We start from the raw sequence: 19,065 nt of genomic DNA on the forward strand, positions 1-19,065 counted from the left end.
AAATAAACAGTAGAACAGTGTAGCATACTTTGATTATGCTTGGTCTTTCTTTGGTGCTGTTAAAACCACCATATCAAACCTGTAGCTCTTTTATGAAATAGTAGTAAATCGCATTTTAAATCGCAAATCGCAATTTTGATCAGAAAATCGCAATTAGATTTTTTCTCCAAATCGTGCAGCTAGTGTTGTTTTTGGCGGCCGATTTTAGTTTTAGTTTTAGTCTAGTCTTTGTGTGAAGCTGTCATTTTAGTTTTTATTAGTTTTAGTCACGTTCATACTCTTTTTAGTCTAGTCAAGTTTTAGTCAACTAAAAGTCTGAGCATTTTAGTCTTATTTTAGTCAGAATTACCCATGACTATTTTCGTCTAGTTTTAGTCAATGAAAACTGATGACGTTTTAGTCAATTTTTAGTCAATGAAAATTGTATTTTAGTCTATTTTTAGTAATGCAATTTTATTTAACCCAGTCAATATAGTATATGTACCTAGTAGTATAGACGAAACCAAAGTTTTCTTTTAGCCAAACCCATTTCAAGCAAGATTATTATATTATTGTTACCTTATAAGCTCAAGAATACATCCATTCCAGACATGGAAGATGCTCTAATTTGAAATGACAACATTTATTTTACCTACCAAACATGTTAGAAGTACACACATAGATTGAAATAAAATAAATAAAATAGCATCACATGACAATGCCAGAAAAAATTTATATATTCAAGTTTAACAAACGTGACTGCTTCTTATTCTGATTCAAACAACACAAACCCCTTGCGCAGGTTTCAAGTGTCATTCACTTCTTTATTAAGAATAAATCATAATACAAATAAATATGTACATGTGTAGTTTTGTGCATGTTCATTTTGTAGTGATTCCCGCTTCAAAAGCACTTCTAATTAATAATATTAGTCAATTTAACAATATTCCTAATGTACTTTGATCATCTATGGCTACACAAATCATGCTTGTACTTTTAAAAGTTTATTTACAGATTAATTAATTTGTGTAAGTAAAATATTTCTTATGGTTTTCGTAGCACAAATTGATTCATTTTATGAAACTGTCCAAAAATCGCTTTGACATCTGGGACGCAAAAGAAACGTTTTCCACCTTTGACCACAAGATGTCATTAGTGTACAACGTGTTGAAAAGCTTCGAGTAATAAAGCTTTCTACGATACAGTTGAGGGGAACGCTTTGGTGCTTCGAAAATCTTCATTTTCCCATCATTACTAAAAAGTAGGAAAAAATGTATGTGTCGTTTCTTCTTTTTCTCCCAAAGACGAACCACAGCTGACCGGCCATCGGTCCCTTTCTCTGTGTCAGACTTAACTTTGTCTGTAGTCGTCTTCTAGCTAGATAATTCCGCGAGTGGGGCTTGAGAAAGTGACGTCTTCTGAGCTTTAGTCTAGAAGGGATACAGCTCTGGCTACTGGGCATGCGCACATCAATCTAACGTTATAACATTTCGTTTCGTCTCGTTTTCGTCGCCGAAAATGAAGAGACATTTTAGCATAGTTTTTATTTTGTAAACCACATTTAGTCTCGTTTTTATTCGTCAACGATATTGCATTATACATTTTATTATAGTCATCGTCACATGACCAGCATTTTCGTTTAGTCTCGTCTCGTATTCGTCATGTGATAAAGGTTCGTTGACGACGATATTTAGTCATAATTTTCGTTGACGAAAGCAACACTACGTGCAGCCCTAATACAGTGGGTTTGTGAATCATTTTGTGAATTGAATGATCCAAGTGATTTGGATTAAATTATACACAATTTAAAGTCCAGATCCCAAATCAAATGATTTGTGTTGTGTAGTTCCATTCTAAGTCAATTGTTTCGCGATCCATGATCTGCTCTCCGACCCATAAATCACGCAGTTCAAAAAACATAACACCTTTTTCATTTATTTCAGTAAATGTCAGAAAACAATCAAGCTAAGCAGGTAGTAATACTGACAGTGTCATGTAAACATGGCTAAAGATGTGAAAAGAGGCACAGATGAACCGAATCAGTTGAGACATTTACGCTGGAACCGCAAACTATCTGAAATGTTGTCACTTTTTTCCACTCCTGACGACTTTGCACTCCTGATTACTACTGAAGTATTACACTTTATTTTAGCCATTTTTATTAGTGTATTTTTGTTGATCAATTTGAAAATCTATAAAAAGAGAAACAGAAGACATTGTTTGATAAGTGAGAAATCTGATTAAAGTCTTTGAAAATCAAAAAAGTGCTGCTTAAAGTCCTGGAATTTCATTTTACAGTATCTGTACAAACCCTGTATTTAGCAATTTCTTCTCCTCTGTGTCAGTCTTGGATGCACGTTCACGAAAGTACCACAACGCATAATTGTATATAGGATTGCGACATAAAAATGCATGATTGACAAGTTTAAGGTGTAATGCTAGTTACATTACTGTCAGCTGACCTAAAATTCTTACACTGGGCCAAGGTTAGTAGGCCATCCTTATTGTTGAGCCTATGATAATTTCTGTGTAGGTTGTGAGTTAAAACCATAACCTTAACCCTGTCCTCAACTGTATGTTTGTCTATATTTCCAAAGGTGTGGGAGGCTGCCAACGTGTTGATAAAGGCTGCAGTACCACTAACAACCAGCGACACCAAGACCGTGTCTGAGTGGACTAGACAGATGGCGACCCTCCCCCAGGCCTCCAACCTGGCCACCCGCATCCTGCTGCTCACGCTGCTCTTTGAGGTACACTGTCTTGCACGGTCGGCTGCATACATCATCACTGTATATTTATACACTATCCTCTAAAAAAACTTAATGATCTGCATGCACAAGTAAAAACGCCCACTATGCTGCTCTGATGGACGTGTGTCGTGCTATGTGCCGCAGGAGCTGAAACTCTCATGTGCTCGGGTGGTGGAAAGCAGTGGTGTCTTGACTGTGCTGATTAAGCTGTTGGAGGTGGTGCAGCCCTGTCTGCAAGCTGCCAAAGAGCAGAAGGACATCCAAACACCCAAGTGAGTCCCTGTCCTTCCCCTGTCTGCATGAGTGATCAGTTTGCGCTCAGACATCAGCATTCCTAGAAAGCTCTGCTGAGCCAAGCATGTTAGGAACAGAATTTGTTTATAGAGGAATAATGTTACGTTTAGGGGCTTATGCAACACTTTATAGCATTTTTAATGTAATAAGATATGTTTCCCATGTCTGTTTTAACAATCCTGTTTATTTGTAGATGGATCACCCCTGTACTCCTGCTTATTGACTTTTATGAGAAAATGGCTGTTTCATCCAAACGAAGAGCTCAGATGAATAAGGTTGGTTCCAGATGAAGTACAAAAACAGGGTTCGTACAAGGTGCTTAAAGTACTTGAACTACTTGAAGTTGACTTTGAAATTTGAGGCCTGGGAAACCCTTGAAAATAGCAATATTCCTGAAGACTTACTTAAAATCCTTGAATTAATGAAAAAAATAATTAAATAAATATATATATATATAAGTGTTTAATTTTGTCAGTAAGCCCATATCTTTCATCCTAAATTCACGCAATTCAAAAGACATCACACCGTTTTCTCTTATTTCAGTTAATGTCAGAAAACAATTGAGCTGAGCAGGTAGTAATACTGACAGTGTTGTGTAAACATGTCTGAAGATGCAAAAAAAAGGGGAATAGATTCTTCGGATTGGGTTCACAAATCGTTTGATTTAGATCGAAACTTCGAAGCGTGATTGTTTTTACTTAAACAGTAGAAAACAGCAAACCTTTAATGCAGTACAGTTATAAAAAAGAAAAAAAAAGGAAAGTATGAAGAAAATCACCAGTGGTTTTATTATATACTATGATTTGTAATACTTTAGTAGTAGTACTTCACATGTGCTACACTTTATTGTTGCGATTTTTATCAGTATATTTTTATTTATACATCTGTACGAACCCTGGTTATAATCCTAAACTGTCAATATGAGTTCTGCATTTAACTGAAGTGTTGTGTTAAGTGTTGTATTATTTACTCGTACCATCTTAGTACCTGCAGCCCAATGGGAATAACTGGCGTTGGTTTGACGACCGTTCAGGCCGCTGGTGCAGCTATAGTGCGAGTAACAACAGCACCATTGACTCTGCTTGGAGGGCAGGAGAGACCAGCGTCCGCTTCACTGCAGGCCGCAGGAGATACACTGTACAGTTCAACACCATGGTGCAGGTAACAGCTATGATGTGGACAAAGCACTTGTATTGTGGATCAGATAGAAATTGGAATTTGAATAATTTATGCAAGTGTCCATACATTAGTAGATCTTTGTTCTTAGATTATTTGTATTTCTCTTTTTATAGGTGAATGAAGAGACTGGGAACAGACGTCCAGTTATGCTGACGGTACAGCGGGTGCCACGGATGCCCAAGACCTCAAAATCCGGAAGTGTTCCTGATACAGAGAGAGAAGAGAGTGAGCAGAGAGCAAAGACTGAGGAGACACAAACTGACACAGGTGGAGAAACAGCAAGCCTATACAGTTAAAAAAAAATGTATTGTGTGAGGGAGAACAAAAGTTACTGAGTGCATCTTGTTTGAAATGGAAAAATGAAATTAAAATAATTATTTGAATAATTATAAATGGTATAATTATAATTCATTAGCATTTTGGGCATTTTGCTAATTTATGATCAGTGTTGGAAACAGTTATGCTGCTTAATACTTTTTTTTTTTTTTTTTTGTATCAATTTAACACATCCTTGCTGAATTAAAGTATACATTTATTTCAAAGAAAGAAAGAAAAAAATTACTGACTCCAAACTTACAAAGAATGGTAGTGTATAATGTTACAAAAGATTTTCATAAAAAAATGCTGCTCTTTTTAACATTTTATTCATCGAAGTATCCTCAAAGTATCACAGGTTCCAATAAATATTGAGCCGTGCAACTGTTGATCCAATATTGATAATAAATCAGCAAGTTATAATGATTCTGAGGGATCATGTGACACTGAAGACTAGAGTAATGATGCTGAAAATTCAGCTTTGCATCACAGGAATAAATTATATTTTAAAGCGTATTAAAATGGAAAACCAATATTTTAAATTGCAATAATATTTCACAATGTTATAGTATTTACTTTATTTTTAATCATATTTTTAAATCAAATAAACACAGCTTTAAAGAGCAGAAAAGATTTCTTTAAAAAAACATTAAAAATCTTACTTACTCCAAACTTCTGAACAGCAGAGTTTATATTTAAATTTAATTACATTTTTTCTTTATGGCTTTTTCAGATTCCAGCTCCGTGGCTGTTGAGATGGCACCCCCTAAAGAAGAGTCAGAGCAGAAGGATTCAAGCACAGCAGCTCCATCTACCCTTCAGGACCCCTCTGGTTCCAGTGGTATTGTTGTACAGGGGCTAACGGAGGACATGATAACCATTTTAATCCGCGCCTGTGTCAGCATGATCAGCGTTCCTGTGGATCCGGATACTTTACATGCCACTTTGCGTCTCTGTCTGCGTCTCACGCGTATACACCATTACGCCATGATGTTTGCAGAGCTCAAGAGCACTCGTATGATCCTGAACCTCACGCAGAGCTCGGGGTTCAACGGCTTCACCCCATTGGTCACTCTGCTCTTCCGTCACATCATAGAAGACCCAGCCACGCTGCGACACACAATGGAAAAGGTGTGTATTTACCTGACAGCTACATTTGTCTCATCTATAATAGTTTGTCCTTATCTCACTGCTACTTGATCTCTCTTTTCTCAGGTGGTACGGTCTGCCGTCACCAGTGGTGCAGGCAGCACTACTTCAGGTGTGGTGTCAGGTAGTCTGGGCTCCAGAGAGATCAACTACATCCTACGTGTCCTCGGCCCAGCAGCCTGTCGCAATCCAGAGTGCTTTACGGAAACTGCCAAGAGTTGTATCCGAATTGCTCTCCCTGCTCCAAGAGGTGCTGGCACTGGTATGGTGGAAAATCATCCAGTAATCCAATAATATATAAACACATAGTGTTGTTCTAAAGCATAATAACTAATCACAATCTCTCTCCATTAATCAGCATCAGATGATGAGTTTGAGAACTTCAGAATTAAGGGTCCCAATGCTGTTCAGCTAGTGAAGACTACACCCCTGAAGCTGTCCCCACTGCCCTCCATACCAGAAACTATTAAAGAGGTCATCTATGACATGCTGAATGCCCTAGCAGCATATCACGCTCCAGAAGAGGGTAAGAAATATCGTCAGAAAAATGAGAGCATGCGTTTTATTTAGTTCATGGTCCAGATATATCAAGCTGTCATCTCTCATCAGCATCCACTTCTCTTAATGCTTGGGGTCTGTTTGGGTTTGTTTATGTGTAGCAGAGAGAGGAGAGGAGCGGGCAGCAGCAGTACCGGGAAGTCAAGACCTGTGTCAGATCCTGCAGGATGTCGGTGATGATGTCTACCAGCAATATAGACTCACCAGACAAGGCAGTGATTTTGACTCACAGTCTGCCTTCCACATCAATGTAAGAGTCTACCTGGTTTTATAAACTGCTGTTCAAAAGTTGGGGATCAGTATGATTTTTTTATGTTTTTGTTTAAAGTCTTTTCTGCTCCTAAAGGTTGTATATATTTGACCAAAAATACTGAAAAAAACAGTAATATTGTGAAATATTATTGCAATCTTCTATAATTCAATTTTAATACACCTAAAAATAGAATTTATTCTTGTGATGCAAAGCTGGATTTTCACAATCATTACTCCAGTCTTCAGTGTCAAATGATCCTTCAAAAATCATTCCAGTATACTGATTGATTGAAAAGAGTTGTGCTGCCTAATTTTTTTTTTATTGGAACCTGTGAAACTTTTTAAAGGATTCTTTGAATAAAACGTTAAAGAAGCAAAAAAACAAATTTACAGATAATTCACTCACCTCCTTGTCATCCAAAATGTTCATGTCTTCAGTCGTGAAGAAATTGTTTTTTGAGGAAAACATTTCAGGATTTCTCTCTCAGGACTTCTATGGTGCCCCTGAGTTTGAATTTCTAAAATGCAGTTTAAATGCAGTTTCAAAGAGCTCTAAACGATCCTGGCCGAGAAAGAAGGGTCTTATCTAGCGAAACCATGTTGACAATTTATATATTTTTAACCCCAAATACTAGTCTTGTCTAGCTCTGCTTCAACTTCTGCAGCTATGTAGGACGGTTTTTAAGTTGGTGAAAAAAAGAGATTGGAGTTTTTCGACCTACCCTGACTCTTGAACTGGAATACAGAGTTGACACAGAGCTATGCAAGAGCATTTAGGGTTAAAAAGTATATAAATTGTCAAAAAAAAAAAAATTTTTTTTAAAGAAAATAACGGATTGTTTTGCTAGAAAAGACCCTTCTTCCTCCACTGGGATAGTTTAGAGCCCTTTGAAGCTGCATTTAAACTGCATTTTGGAAGTTCGCTATAGAAGTCCACTATATGGACAGAAATTCTGAAATGTTTTCCTCAAAAAAATTTTTTTTAAATAACATCTGTATGACTGAAGAAAGAAAGATGCTAACATCTTGGATGACAAGGGGGTGAGTAAATTATCTGTACATTTTTGTTCTGGAAGTGAACTTCTCCTTTATTTTTAAATTTTTTTTTATAACAATATACACTACTGTTTAAAGTTTTCCTTTTTTTGAAAGAAATTTAATACTTTTATTTAGAAATGTTAATTTTATAAAAAGTGATAAAGACTTTTGTTTGTCAAGACTTGATTGTTAGAAAATAAATGCTGTTCTTTTTGAACTTTTATTCATTATAGAATCGTGAAAAAAGTATCACAGGTTCCAAAAAATATTAGGTAGCACAACCTACCTTTTGGAAACCTTGTTTCCAAAATGTAATAATTTATTAATAAATTAAGAGAAATCTGTCAGACCTAGAATCCTCCCCAGGTCTTTAAGTATGATTTGTAAATTTCCAGAATAATGCACCTATTCTGTTTTCTAAAATATGAAATTCTGAATTGTAAGTGTTTTTCTTGGCATTTGGAGCAGGCAGATTAAATTTTAGTGATCATCTAATGTGACTACATGAATTCAGAGTACTTTTTTAACACAAAATTTTTCTCTGTTCTAAGCGAGTCTTCTATGAACTTCAATAAATGAATCAGCATGTGCCCCTACGTCACTCAAAGCAGCAACAGATGACAAGAACACTCATACTTATCAGCAGTATTCTGCTGTTTATTTGAAAGCATAGTCAAAATGTAACATGTTAACAGCAGTGTTAATTTTGGGGACAAATAATTTGTCACTGACATTTTTTCACAAAAATGAGACGATAACGAAACAAACTCATTTTGAATGACAAACTAGGACAGAAATCTATTGACATTTTTGTCAACAAATAAAACCGAGATGAAAATGTTAGGGAGGGATGATTTGTAAAGAGATTCATTCAAAACGAATCTGCTGCATGGTTAAAGTTAGATGCGTACATTTGGACTGTAACATAGCCTATTGATCTATCCGGCAGGACATACATTTGATGCATGTTTCCTAAAACTTTAAGAAATGTCAATATCTGGGAGTAAGAGAAGAGCAAACATGGATAAATTTCTTCTTACTGGTGGACTAGTGGAAAAAGATGAACTTACGGTAGCAAAAAACAACTTTAACACTTCATCCATTACATAGCAAACAGTCAAGGTTGTCAGGCCTGCTCCAATGCCATGGCATAAGTTTTTGCATGGAAAAGCACTACTCACGTTCTCTTCACAAAATGCACAAATCTAGTTCAACTAGCTGCTCTGTGAAAAACACCAAGTAGCCCCAAGTGTATGTGTACTATAATGGGCTCAGAAATGTGGGATTTGCATTAATAGCGGGTGTTAATTATACTCTATCAGACTCAGGTGTTTGCTGCAGATGGTGCTGTTGCAGAATCCTCCCAATCTGGAACTCCACAAGGAGAAGGTGTGAACCGCTACACACACACACACACACACACACACACACACACACACACAGAGCTCAAACCCTTTCTTTATACAATGACCATATTTTCTCACTTTTTCTAGTTTCTTGACTTGCCCTTGTATTTGACTTGCCCTGTCATTGCTCTTTCTCTGTCTCTAGCCTCTACGCCTGAGGAGATGCGTGAAGAGAAAAAAGAACAGGAGGGAGAGAAGGGAGCTTCCTCGGAGGAGAGCCGAGCTGCCAAAGCTAAGGCCAGCAAACCCCTGATGCCTACCTCTACCATCCTGAGGCTGCTTGCAGAGCTGGTGCGCTCATATGTTGGCATAGCCACTCTCATCACCTCTTACAACTACACAGCTGGCCAGTCAGAGCTCATTAAGGAGGTGAGTCACATCAGTTAAAGTGTTTCCAATCAAATGTTTTACCTTTCACATCATATTGTTTTTAGAGAATATTGAATAAGAACACATTGCCTTGACATTATTTCGGTGTGTTTGTAAAGTTTGTTTAGCTTTATTCTAGCAAACCTCATTTCTCATGTGTAACACTTGACTCTATATATGTACAGGATTGCAGTGTGCTGGCGTTTGTTTTGGACCACTTGCTCCCACACACCCAGAACTCAGAGGACAAGGACACCCCTGCCCTTGCACGCCTTTTCCTGGCCAGCCTCGCTGCAGCTGGCACAGGCACTGATGCCCAGGCAGCCTTGGTCAACGAGGTCAAGGCTGCTTTGAGTCGAGCATTGGGCATGGCAGAAGGCACAGAGAAACACGCCCGGTGAGTCTAGCTGGCTAGTCACTATACTCAAATTGTCTTTTAAACACGCAGATCAGCCAATGGCAGTTGAGTATCAGTTGCATGGGGACCGGAACTCTGACATCTTTACGTTTCAGCGCCATAGAGAAAATTGGAAGATCCAAAGCTGTCATCAGTTTGATGGTGTTTATGGTCCAAAAATGGTAAAACGATGTGCCTGGGGTACTAGTAACACTGATTGCTGGTGTCCTGAGAGGATAGGCAATAGAATTTGGAATTTGTTTTATTATTCACCGTTCATTTTCTGGTTGTCATGCTTTCATTAAGTTACATTTTTCAACTGCTCAAGCAGAACATTAATGTCATCCTGTGCTTCAGCAAATCTCTGGCTAAAACCAGCTAATGTTAAAGTTAGCGAGTCCATGCTAATGTACATTTGATATATTAGTATTATATTTTATTTAAGGCAAATATACATTTTTAATATACGTTTAATATACACAAAGGTCTACATACTTTTTTTTAATTATTATTGTTTAATAGTTTTCCCCCTTTTTCTTTTATCCCATCCTTGGTGTTAATTGCCCAAAATATTTTATTTTATACAAACCAATATATCTAAATGTTGTCACTTAGTGTATAATGTAAGTCAAAAACATATAAACAGAGGTCTACGTATTTAGTTTGTTTAAATGTTTAATGTTTTTTTCCCCCCTTTTTTTTTCCAACCTTGGTTAATTGGCCAAAATATTTTATTTTATTTTTAATATTTTATTTTACTTTGTGTACAATGTAGGTCAAAAACACACAAATGAAGGTTTAAATAATTATTTTTTTTTTCTTTTATCCCAACCTTGGTTAATTGGCCAAAATATTTTTTTACTTTATTTTCCATGCTAATGTACAAACCTAAATATTTAACTGTTGTCACTTTGTGTACAATTTATGTCAAAAACACACAAACAAAGGTCTAAATACAATTTTTTATGTTTATTTTTTTGTTTATTTTTTATCCCAACCTTGGTTAATTGGCCGAAATATTTTATTTTCCATGCTAACGTACAAACCCAAATAGCTAACTGTTTGTGTTTGTTTTGTGTGTGTACAATGTAGGTCAAAAATGCATAAACGAAGGTCTAAATGTTTTTCCCCCCTTTTCTTTTATCCCAAACTTGGTTAACTGGCCACATTTTTTATTTATTTAGTTTTATTTTATTTATATTTTTCCATGCTAACGTACGAACCTAAATAGCTAACGGTTGTCACTTCATGTACAATGTAGGTCAACAACCTCACAACATAAAGGTCTACATTTCAGTGCCTCTCCATATTTAACTGGTTAAATTTAAATGAATTTAATCTTACACTGCAGTGCATGAACAGTGTTGATCCTAGATGATGTCATGTGCCACGATGACAACCGTAACACTTGCGATTTGGAAACCCTCGTTTCCAAATTGATCTTGTTACCCACCATATTTTTAATATCTTTTATATATTCCTACATGGCATGTTTAAATCCCACTTGAATGCTCCTCGGCAAGAGGTGGTCCTTCTGTGTCCAAAATTGATCAAAAACAAAGTATTCACACTGACTGCTCTCATTGTAAGACAGTTAGCAACTCTGTTTGTTTGTTCAAGACAGCAACAGTGACTAAGGGGGACAGGGCTTGCCAATAGGTCAATTAAGATGTCTAGAATGTGTTAAATTAGCTAAAACTTGACTAAACTTTGACATTTCTCTCTTTTCAGCTTGCAAGCAGTGATGTGCATCATCAGCACCATTATGGAGTCATGTCCCTCCACCTCAAGCTTCTACAGCACAGCCACAGCCAAGACCCAGCACAACGGCATGAACAATATCATCCGCCTCTTCCTGAAGAAAGGTCTTGTTAATGACCTTGCCCGTGTGCCTCACAGCCTTGATCTATCCAGGTATCATATAATAACGATTATTAGAATAACAAATATTTGATTTATTATTATTACATACATTTTATTTGACAAGTTTTTTTTTTTTTTTTTTTTTTTTTGTTACTGTTTAAATTTTTTTCTCCCTTTTATCCCAACCCTGGTTAATTGCCCAAAAATGTTGTGTGTTTTTTTTTTTTTTTTTTTCTCTCATTGCTTTTTTTTCTCATTGCTCTTGGTTTCTTGCAGTCCTAACATGGCAAACACAGTAAATGCTGCTCTGAAGCCTTTGGAGACGTTGTCACGAATCGTGAACCAGCCTAGCAGCCTGTTTGGCGGTAAAGGGGGATCCAGCAAGAACAAGACAGAGCATGACACTGTTGGTACAGTCAGGGACAGCAACAGCAACACCCAAGATCAAGGTAATGCTCATATCATTGATCACTTTAAATCTCAGCAGAGTATAGACACTTTGTCCAGTAAGCATTGTGTTTTATGTCTGATTTTTTTTTTTGTATAGGGGAGGCAGGCGAAGCAGAGCCAGCAGAGAATCGTGACCGTGGTCAAGCAACAGATGCTGACCTGATGGATGGAGAAACCGAAGGAGACACCGTGGTCATTGCTGGACAACCTGAGGTGTTGAGCACTCAGGCCATGCAGGTTAGAAGCGCAGCAGTTTATGGACAAACTGTTGACAAATATGAAAATCCTCCGGCTGAACAATGTTTGTTATTCATATGTTCTTGTAGGTGGAGAACGAGTTGGTGGATTTGATCGATGAACTTTTAGAAAGAGATGCAGGAACTGTTAATAGCACCATCATCGGTAAGTGATTTCTTTGATTCCTGGCCAAATATGCAAGCGATACAGAGTTGGATGTGTTTTTAATTTGGTTTTACTGTTATTTAGTGGGTCGCTCTGGAGAGGACGAGTCTCAAGAGGACGTCCTGATGGATGAAGCTCCCTCCAACATGAGTCAGGCCTCGACTCTCCAAGCCAACCGAGAGGGTAGGACATGAATCTCTCTGTCGTCACTTCTAATAACAATGAAATCATTGGGAATTTTCGTTCAGTTTCTTTATATTCCTCAAATCTGTCTTGGTTAAGATCCTGCAGTCATTTTTTTTTCTTTACTGGTTTAGACTCTATGAACATCCTTGAGCCAGAAGATGAGGAGCATACACAGGAGGAAGACTCCAGTGGTAGCAATGAGGATGAGGATAGTCAAGATGAGGAGGAAGAGGAGGAGGAAGAAGAGGAGGAGGATCAGGTAATAGCTAAAGAGCAGTCATAAACCTCTGTATAAAAGAGTGATCTCTGTTTTTCCACATTTTTCTCATTGTGTTATGTGTTCTCAGGATGATGAGGAGGGAGATGAGGATGATGACGATGAAGGCTCCGAAATGGAACTGGATGAAGATTTTCCTGATATCAATGCAGCCCCACACATTCGTTTTGAGAGATTTGACCGAGACGATGACCTCATCATTGAGTTTGATAACATGTTCTCCACATCTGGTAAGAAATTAGTGTTTTAGAAACATTTTTCATCTATACATTTTTTATTATTTTTGAATTAGTCAGAGTAGTTTGAGTTAAACAGCTGATAGATAGATCATTTTATTTTATTATTTAATTCATTTAATAATTTTTTTTTATTTAATTTAATTCACATTTTATTTTATTTGTTTTTTTTATATTTTATTTCATTCTTTTATTTTTTAATGTAATTTATTTTTATTTTATTATTGATTTGTTTTTTCCATTTAATTTAATTTAATTTTTTTCCATTTAATTTAATTTTTAATTTGTTGTTTTATTTTTTTATAAAATTTATTTTTATTGTATTTCTTTATTTTTATTATATTTAATTTGTTTTTTTATTTTGTTTTATTTTAGTTTGACCAAATGTGTCTATTCTTTCTGTCTTTTGTGCACTTTAGCTGACATCCCTCCCTCACCAGGAAATATCCCCAGCTCCCACCCTCTGATGGTGCGTCACGCTGACCATGGCTCACTGACTCTGGGGGGATCAGGCACCAGCAGCAGATTGGCTCAGGGCATGGGACGCAGCCAACGCTCTCTCCGCCAGCTCACGGCCAACACAGGCCACACGGTCCATGTGCATTACCCTGGTAACCGTCAGCCCAACCCTCCTCTCATCTTGCAGAGGTGAGTCCTTTTATGAACTTAGATAAGCAATTAAATGTGGTGCAGAAATTTGCACACAATAAAGTCAGTTGTTTGTTTTCCCTCTTAAAAATCACAGCTTTTATTGTTTTTCTTAGTTTCCAGTAGTTCCAACAGTAGTTGAGACTCATTTGTAATTCTGTTTGGTGCCACTGCAGTTTCAAAATCCTTTTTTTGTGTCTCAGATTATTGGGCCCCAGTGCTGCAGCTGACATCTTGCAGCTGTCAAGCTCTCTTCCTCTGCAGTCTCGTGGTCGTGCGCGTTTACTGGTGGGTAATGAAGACGTGCACATTATCGCCCGTTCGGATGATGAGCTGCTGGATGACTTCTTCCATGAGCAGAGTAGCACTGGAGGACAAGCTGGTGAGTTTCCCACAGACAAGCTGCTTTAAAATGACTGGTTACAGATGCACCTGCTAAATAAACCCTTGTGTTCTACAGGCACCCTTTCAAGCATCCCGACCGCCTTAACCAGATGGACGGATGAGTGTAAAGTCCTGGATGCCGAGAGCATGCATGACTGTGTGGCAGGTGAGACATCTCAAAATGAATATATTGTAGCATCTGTTGTTTATGCACTGCAGGAAAGAACTAAATGCCTAATGGAAAATTGTGCTTGGTCTCTCAGTGGTGAAGGTCCCCATACTGCAGCACCTGGAGAGCTTGCGTGATGAGGAGCTGGAGGAGCGCAGAGAGAAGAGGAGGAGACAGTTGGCAGAGGAAGAGGAGACAGCTAAGCAGAATGAGAGTTCTGCAGCTGGAGAGGAGACTCGGGAACAGAGCCTACAGGTAAAAGAGCGAAATGTGAATGAATAAAGAGAGAAAATACATTTGAACCAGGCTGTTTTGCAGACAGGCACTTCTATTATAGGCACTTTGTTGATTTTATAATGGTAGCAATTAGGTTGTGACACATTTCACAATTCAGTTCTGATTCACAAGCTTTTTTTTTGGATATATCAAGTATAGTACATGCCATATTTTCTTGAGGGAAAAAAATCTCTCAACTAATGCTGTCAACTGTAAAGCTGTAAAGTACATTACTATAATTTTGAAAATTAAAATGAACTGCTTTGTATAAAAATGTTTAAATTACACTCAATGATGATTTTATAATAAGTTACCATTGCATAATTGTATTTTTATTCCAACATGTTTTTTTTTAACATTTAAATGATGGCTATTTAAATCTAAATTAAACTTTAGCAAACCGTGAGAAATTGTAATGAATATGTTATATGGTGCATATATTAAGCTAAATGCTCCTCTCTAGTGTTTTTCTAGCTGACTAACAAGCTTATTGACATTTAATGTTTTTTTTTTTCTGAGGTAAATATGACGCTATGCTACATATTGTTTGCAGTCTGTCGTATTTACGTTTTTCATGTTCATTAAAGGGATGGTTCGGAGTAGAGTTGACTTCATTGCTATCCACTCCGAAGCCCATCTAAATACCCCATCCGAAGTTTTTTTTTTACCTTAGTCAAACATTTATGGAGATATTAGAGTTTTTCGAATTGCTTGTTACAGGAGTGAATGGTACTTGTGATGTATCTCGTAAATTGCACCACTAAACGTGCAAGTAATCTTACCAAACTTGTACAGTAGTGTAAATAGGTTATGTACTCACAAAACGCTGCATCAGAACATTTGTAAGTCCACCATGAGTGTTTTAAAAACACGTTTTAGCCGATCCCTACTAGTCTCAAAAACTACAAATGGCGACACATCGACGTCACTTCCCTGGTTTGAAAAAAGCACGTAAAAGTCCTCCTACAAGTTGACATGCACACAGATGTAGTAGGAGGACTTTTACGTGCTTTTTTCAAACCAGGGAAGTGACGTCGACTTGTAGTGTCTGAGACTAGTAGTTCTCGGGTAAAACGTGTTTTTAAAACACTCATGTTGGACTTACAAATGTTCTGATGCAGCGTTTTGTGAGTACATAACCTATTTACACTACTGTACAAGTTGGGTAAGATTACTTGCACGTTTAGTGGTGCAATTTACGAGATACATCACATGTACCATTCACTCCTGTAACAAGCAATTCGAAAAACTCTATCTCCATAAATGTTTGACTAAGGTAAAAAAAACTTCGGATGGGGCATTTAGATGGGCTTCGGAGTGCATAGCAATAAAGTCAATTCTACTCCGAACCATCCCTTTAACTGAAGACAGGCTAGACGAATTGATACTTGGGATTTATTTCAAATCAATTAAAATGGGGAAATTTATTATTTTTTGTTTTACTCAGCCCTAGTAGCAATTGAGTTTTGATCATGTTTATCAATGCTAAACAATGTTGATTGCCATATAGAATTTAATTGGTATGCGGTCACACTTCTATTCATACGTGTACAAACTGTACAAAAGATTTAGTACGATTTTAAAAAATGTTTTTGAAGAGAAGTCCCTTGTGCTCACCAAGACTGCTTTTATTTGATCAAAAAGGCAAAATAGTAATATTGTGAAATCTTATTAATGTTGAATTAAGTTGCTTAATATTTTTGTGAAAACTAAAACATTTAAGGATTCCTTAAATGGAAAGCTAAAAAACCCCAAACATTTATTTGAAATAGAAGTCTTTTAACAATGTACTGTTTTGGTTTACACACTACAGCAAAAAATGACTTAAGTTGGTGAAAATACTAGTGTTCTAATAATTTTGACCACCACTGTGCACTGCTGTGATTTATAAGGTTTTGAATTGAATTCAAACAATACTGATTTATGACAGGACCATGGGTATTATTCCTATTTCAATGTGAATGAATTTTTGCTTTTATTTCCCACAGGGCTCTGGTCTTGGAACAGTCAATGGAGCTGGAGAGAATGCTGCAGGTAAGAGCATTGCATGTTTGTATTCAGTGTTAATAGTGTTGCAGTGCATGTTTTTGTTAATTGCTATTTCATTGAGCACAAAAAATGCAAATCAAACAATGTTTTGTTTCTGAAGTGTAAAAAAAATCACGTGTCATTGTGAAGAACCAGGGCTCTGGATGAGTTCTTCTGCGGGCTGTGGGATGAGGTAGTAGTTTGTATAGTTTTAGGATCACACCAGATCTGGGAGATAACTATACAGTCTACTGTCTTTCCCACGGTAACCGCTTCAACAGCTGGATTATCTTCCTGCCTCTCCATCACTGCGGGAACTGCTGTTAGGCAACAATCAATTGCTTAATCAATCAATTGTTTCTAGGCAACTGCTCAATTATTTATAGGTTTACATCTGCATGAATTGTATTCATACTGTCAGTATAAACAAATGCTTGAATGTAGTTAGCGTCTTTAGTTGGATGTGGCTACAGTGGCTGTGTTGTGGTGAGGTAGTAAGTTGTGTTGTTGTTGGGGATCAGTATAGTGTGGCCCTCGAAGGAGATAACTATACAATTTACTGCCTTCCTCACTGCAGACCCTCAATCACAAGCCCTTTTACAACTGAGCTACAGTGTCATTTATCATGTTTGTCTTAAATTATCATATCCACAACGCTAAATTCTTTTCATTCTGTTATCTGGTCAGAAGGAGAACAGGCCCAGAGTGGAGTGTCATCCTGCCTGGACCCTCCTCGCACCTCAGAGGGTTTCCTCACAGCGCCTCCATCCGGAGAAGTCACCCCAACCACCCCTGCCCCACACGAGCAAGCCCTCGTGTCTCTGGAAACAGCCATCAGTCAGCAGGTGCACCAGCCAATCACAGAGCTGCTGCTGGCTGACTCCAATCCTGACTCTCACGGAGCCTTGGCAGGGGCGGGGCTTCCCCAGCTCTCGGCACCCGATAGGCCGAATTGTGAGGCAGAAGCATCTCAGATGGAGATGTCACCTGCACCCACTATTGGTGAGAGAGGAGGAGGAGGAGCATTGGATGCAGTCAGGGAAGGTAGATTAACTTTGAATCCTGTTAAATTAGATTTTACGCACTGTGGTTCGGTGGAGTGACATTCACATTCACAGCACAGTGAATTCTTTTCCTTATTCTACTTGAAAATCCCACGGCTAAATGATCTGTGAAATGGCTGAGCCTTTATCAGAATTGTTGTATAATCCCGCTGCATTCTACATGCAATTACTGCATGTACTTTCCCCCGCCTTTTGCATTGCGCATGTTCAATTGTCTACCAGTTATGGACATGAGTTGAGTTGTTGTTGTTTTTTTTCCCTGCTGTCTCTGTCTCAGCTTCTCTCAGTCCAGATATAGCTGAAAGTTCAGAGCCTGTGCCAGTGGGTGTCTCTCAGCTTGAGGGTTCACCCATGGATACAAGCAGTCCTGCCTCAGGAACGCAGGAAGAGCCAGCTGCCAGCTCTGCTCCACCCAATCACATGTCTCAGGAACTGTCAGGAAGTGGTGACAGTGGCCTTACAGACAGGCAAACAGATGCAGAAACAGGGTGAGTATTTGGACCACAGTACTTAAAGGAGAAGTTCACTTCCAGAACAAAAATTTAAAGATAATTTACTCACCCCCCCTGTCATCCAAGATGTTCATGTCTGTCTTTTTTCAGTCGTAAAGAAATAGTTTCTTGAGGAAAACATTTCAGGAATGTTCTCAATATAGTGGACTTCAACGGTGCCTGCGAGAAACTTTCAAAAGGCAGTTTGCAGCTTCAAAGCATTTTAAACACTCCCAGCTGAGGAAGAACGGTCTTGTCTAGCAAAAAGATTGGTTATTTTCTAAAAAACAAACAAAAAAAAATTTGTTTATATACTTTTAAACCTCAAATGCTCATCTTGTCTAGCTCTGCTATATGCATGCGTACTCTGTACTCTGGTTCGATACAGTTAGGGTAGGTAGAAAAAAACTCCCCTCTTATTTTCTCCAACTTCAAAATTGTCCGACATCACTGTTTTTTGGTAAAGGGTGTTTTGTTTTGGTAAAGTGACTTCTGCAGCGATGTAGGACTATTTTAAAGCTAGATAAGCCCTTCTTCCTCGGCTGGGATCATTTTAGAGCTCTTTGAAGCTGCATTTAATTATCTTCAAGAAACAATTTCTTTAGACTGAAGAAAGACAGACATGATACGGGGGTGAGTAAATGTACTTAGTTTTGTATGACTATTGAATTCTTATCATATTATGATCTTTATTTCAGCTCAACTTCTGTTTCATCTCCTGGTGAGACCATGCCTCGGAGTGACAGTGCAGATAGTCAGTCGCAGGCCATCCAGGAGGAGCCCCTCCCGTCTACCAGCAATGAAGAGGATGACCCTCTGGCTGGTTGGTGTTTCACGTTAGATCAATGACGGATATACGTATAGCCATATCTGAACTTTGTATCACATGTTTTTTTTTGTCACTT

General features: G+C 37.8%; 1 protein-coding gene across 3 annotated transcripts in view; it reads left to right on the top strand.

The window, feature by feature from the left end:
* huwe1 (HECT, UBA and WWE domain containing E3 ubiquitin protein ligase 1) overlaps nt 1–19,065 on the top strand; it is a 61,808-nt gene that overhangs the window by 23,674 nt on the left and 19,069 nt on the right. Inside the window, exons 35-61 of one of the 3 annotated variants that reach the window (XM_073823706.1) lie at nt 2,577–2,729; nt 2,874–3,001; nt 3,217–3,298; nt 4,008–4,184; nt 4,316–4,469; nt 5,251–5,648; nt 5,733–5,928; nt 6,025–6,192; nt 6,326–6,474; nt 8,837–8,903; nt 9,066–9,289; nt 9,475–9,686; nt 11,418–11,600; nt 11,826–11,998; nt 12,097–12,236; nt 12,326–12,401; nt 12,486–12,584; nt 12,719–12,846; nt 12,935–13,094; nt 13,520–13,748; nt 13,952–14,130; nt 14,209–14,298; nt 14,396–14,556; nt 16,566–16,611; nt 17,293–17,649; nt 17,947–18,157; nt 18,859–18,983. In XM_073823706.1, coding sequence (XP_073679807.1) covers nt 2,577–2,729; nt 2,874–3,001; nt 3,217–3,298; nt 4,008–4,184; nt 4,316–4,469; nt 5,251–5,648; nt 5,733–5,928; nt 6,025–6,192; nt 6,326–6,474; nt 8,837–8,903; nt 9,066–9,289; nt 9,475–9,686; nt 11,418–11,600; nt 11,826–11,998; nt 12,097–12,236; nt 12,326–12,401; nt 12,486–12,584; nt 12,719–12,846; nt 12,935–13,094; nt 13,520–13,748; nt 13,952–14,130; nt 14,209–14,298; nt 14,396–14,556; nt 16,566–16,611; nt 17,293–17,649; nt 17,947–18,157; nt 18,859–18,983 — 4,465 coding nt within the window. The remainder of the gene's footprint in view (nt 1–2,576; nt 2,730–2,873; nt 3,002–3,216; nt 3,299–4,007; nt 4,185–4,315; nt 4,470–5,250; nt 5,649–5,732; nt 5,929–6,024; nt 6,193–6,325; nt 6,475–8,836; nt 8,904–9,065; nt 9,290–9,474; nt 9,687–11,417; nt 11,601–11,825; nt 11,999–12,096; nt 12,237–12,325; nt 12,402–12,485; nt 12,585–12,718; nt 12,847–12,934; nt 13,095–13,519; nt 13,749–13,951; nt 14,131–14,208; nt 14,299–14,395; nt 14,557–16,565; nt 16,612–17,292; nt 17,650–17,946; nt 18,158–18,858; nt 18,984–19,065) is intronic. The other 2 variants (XM_073823704.1, XM_073823705.1) reach the window with 2 other exon arrangements.

Source organism: Garra rufa, chromosome 18, assembly GCF_049309525.1.
Source record: "Garra rufa chromosome 18, GarRuf1.0, whole genome shotgun sequence".
NCBI classification, from domain to species: Eukaryota; Metazoa; Chordata; class Actinopteri; order Cypriniformes; family Cyprinidae; genus Garra; species Garra rufa.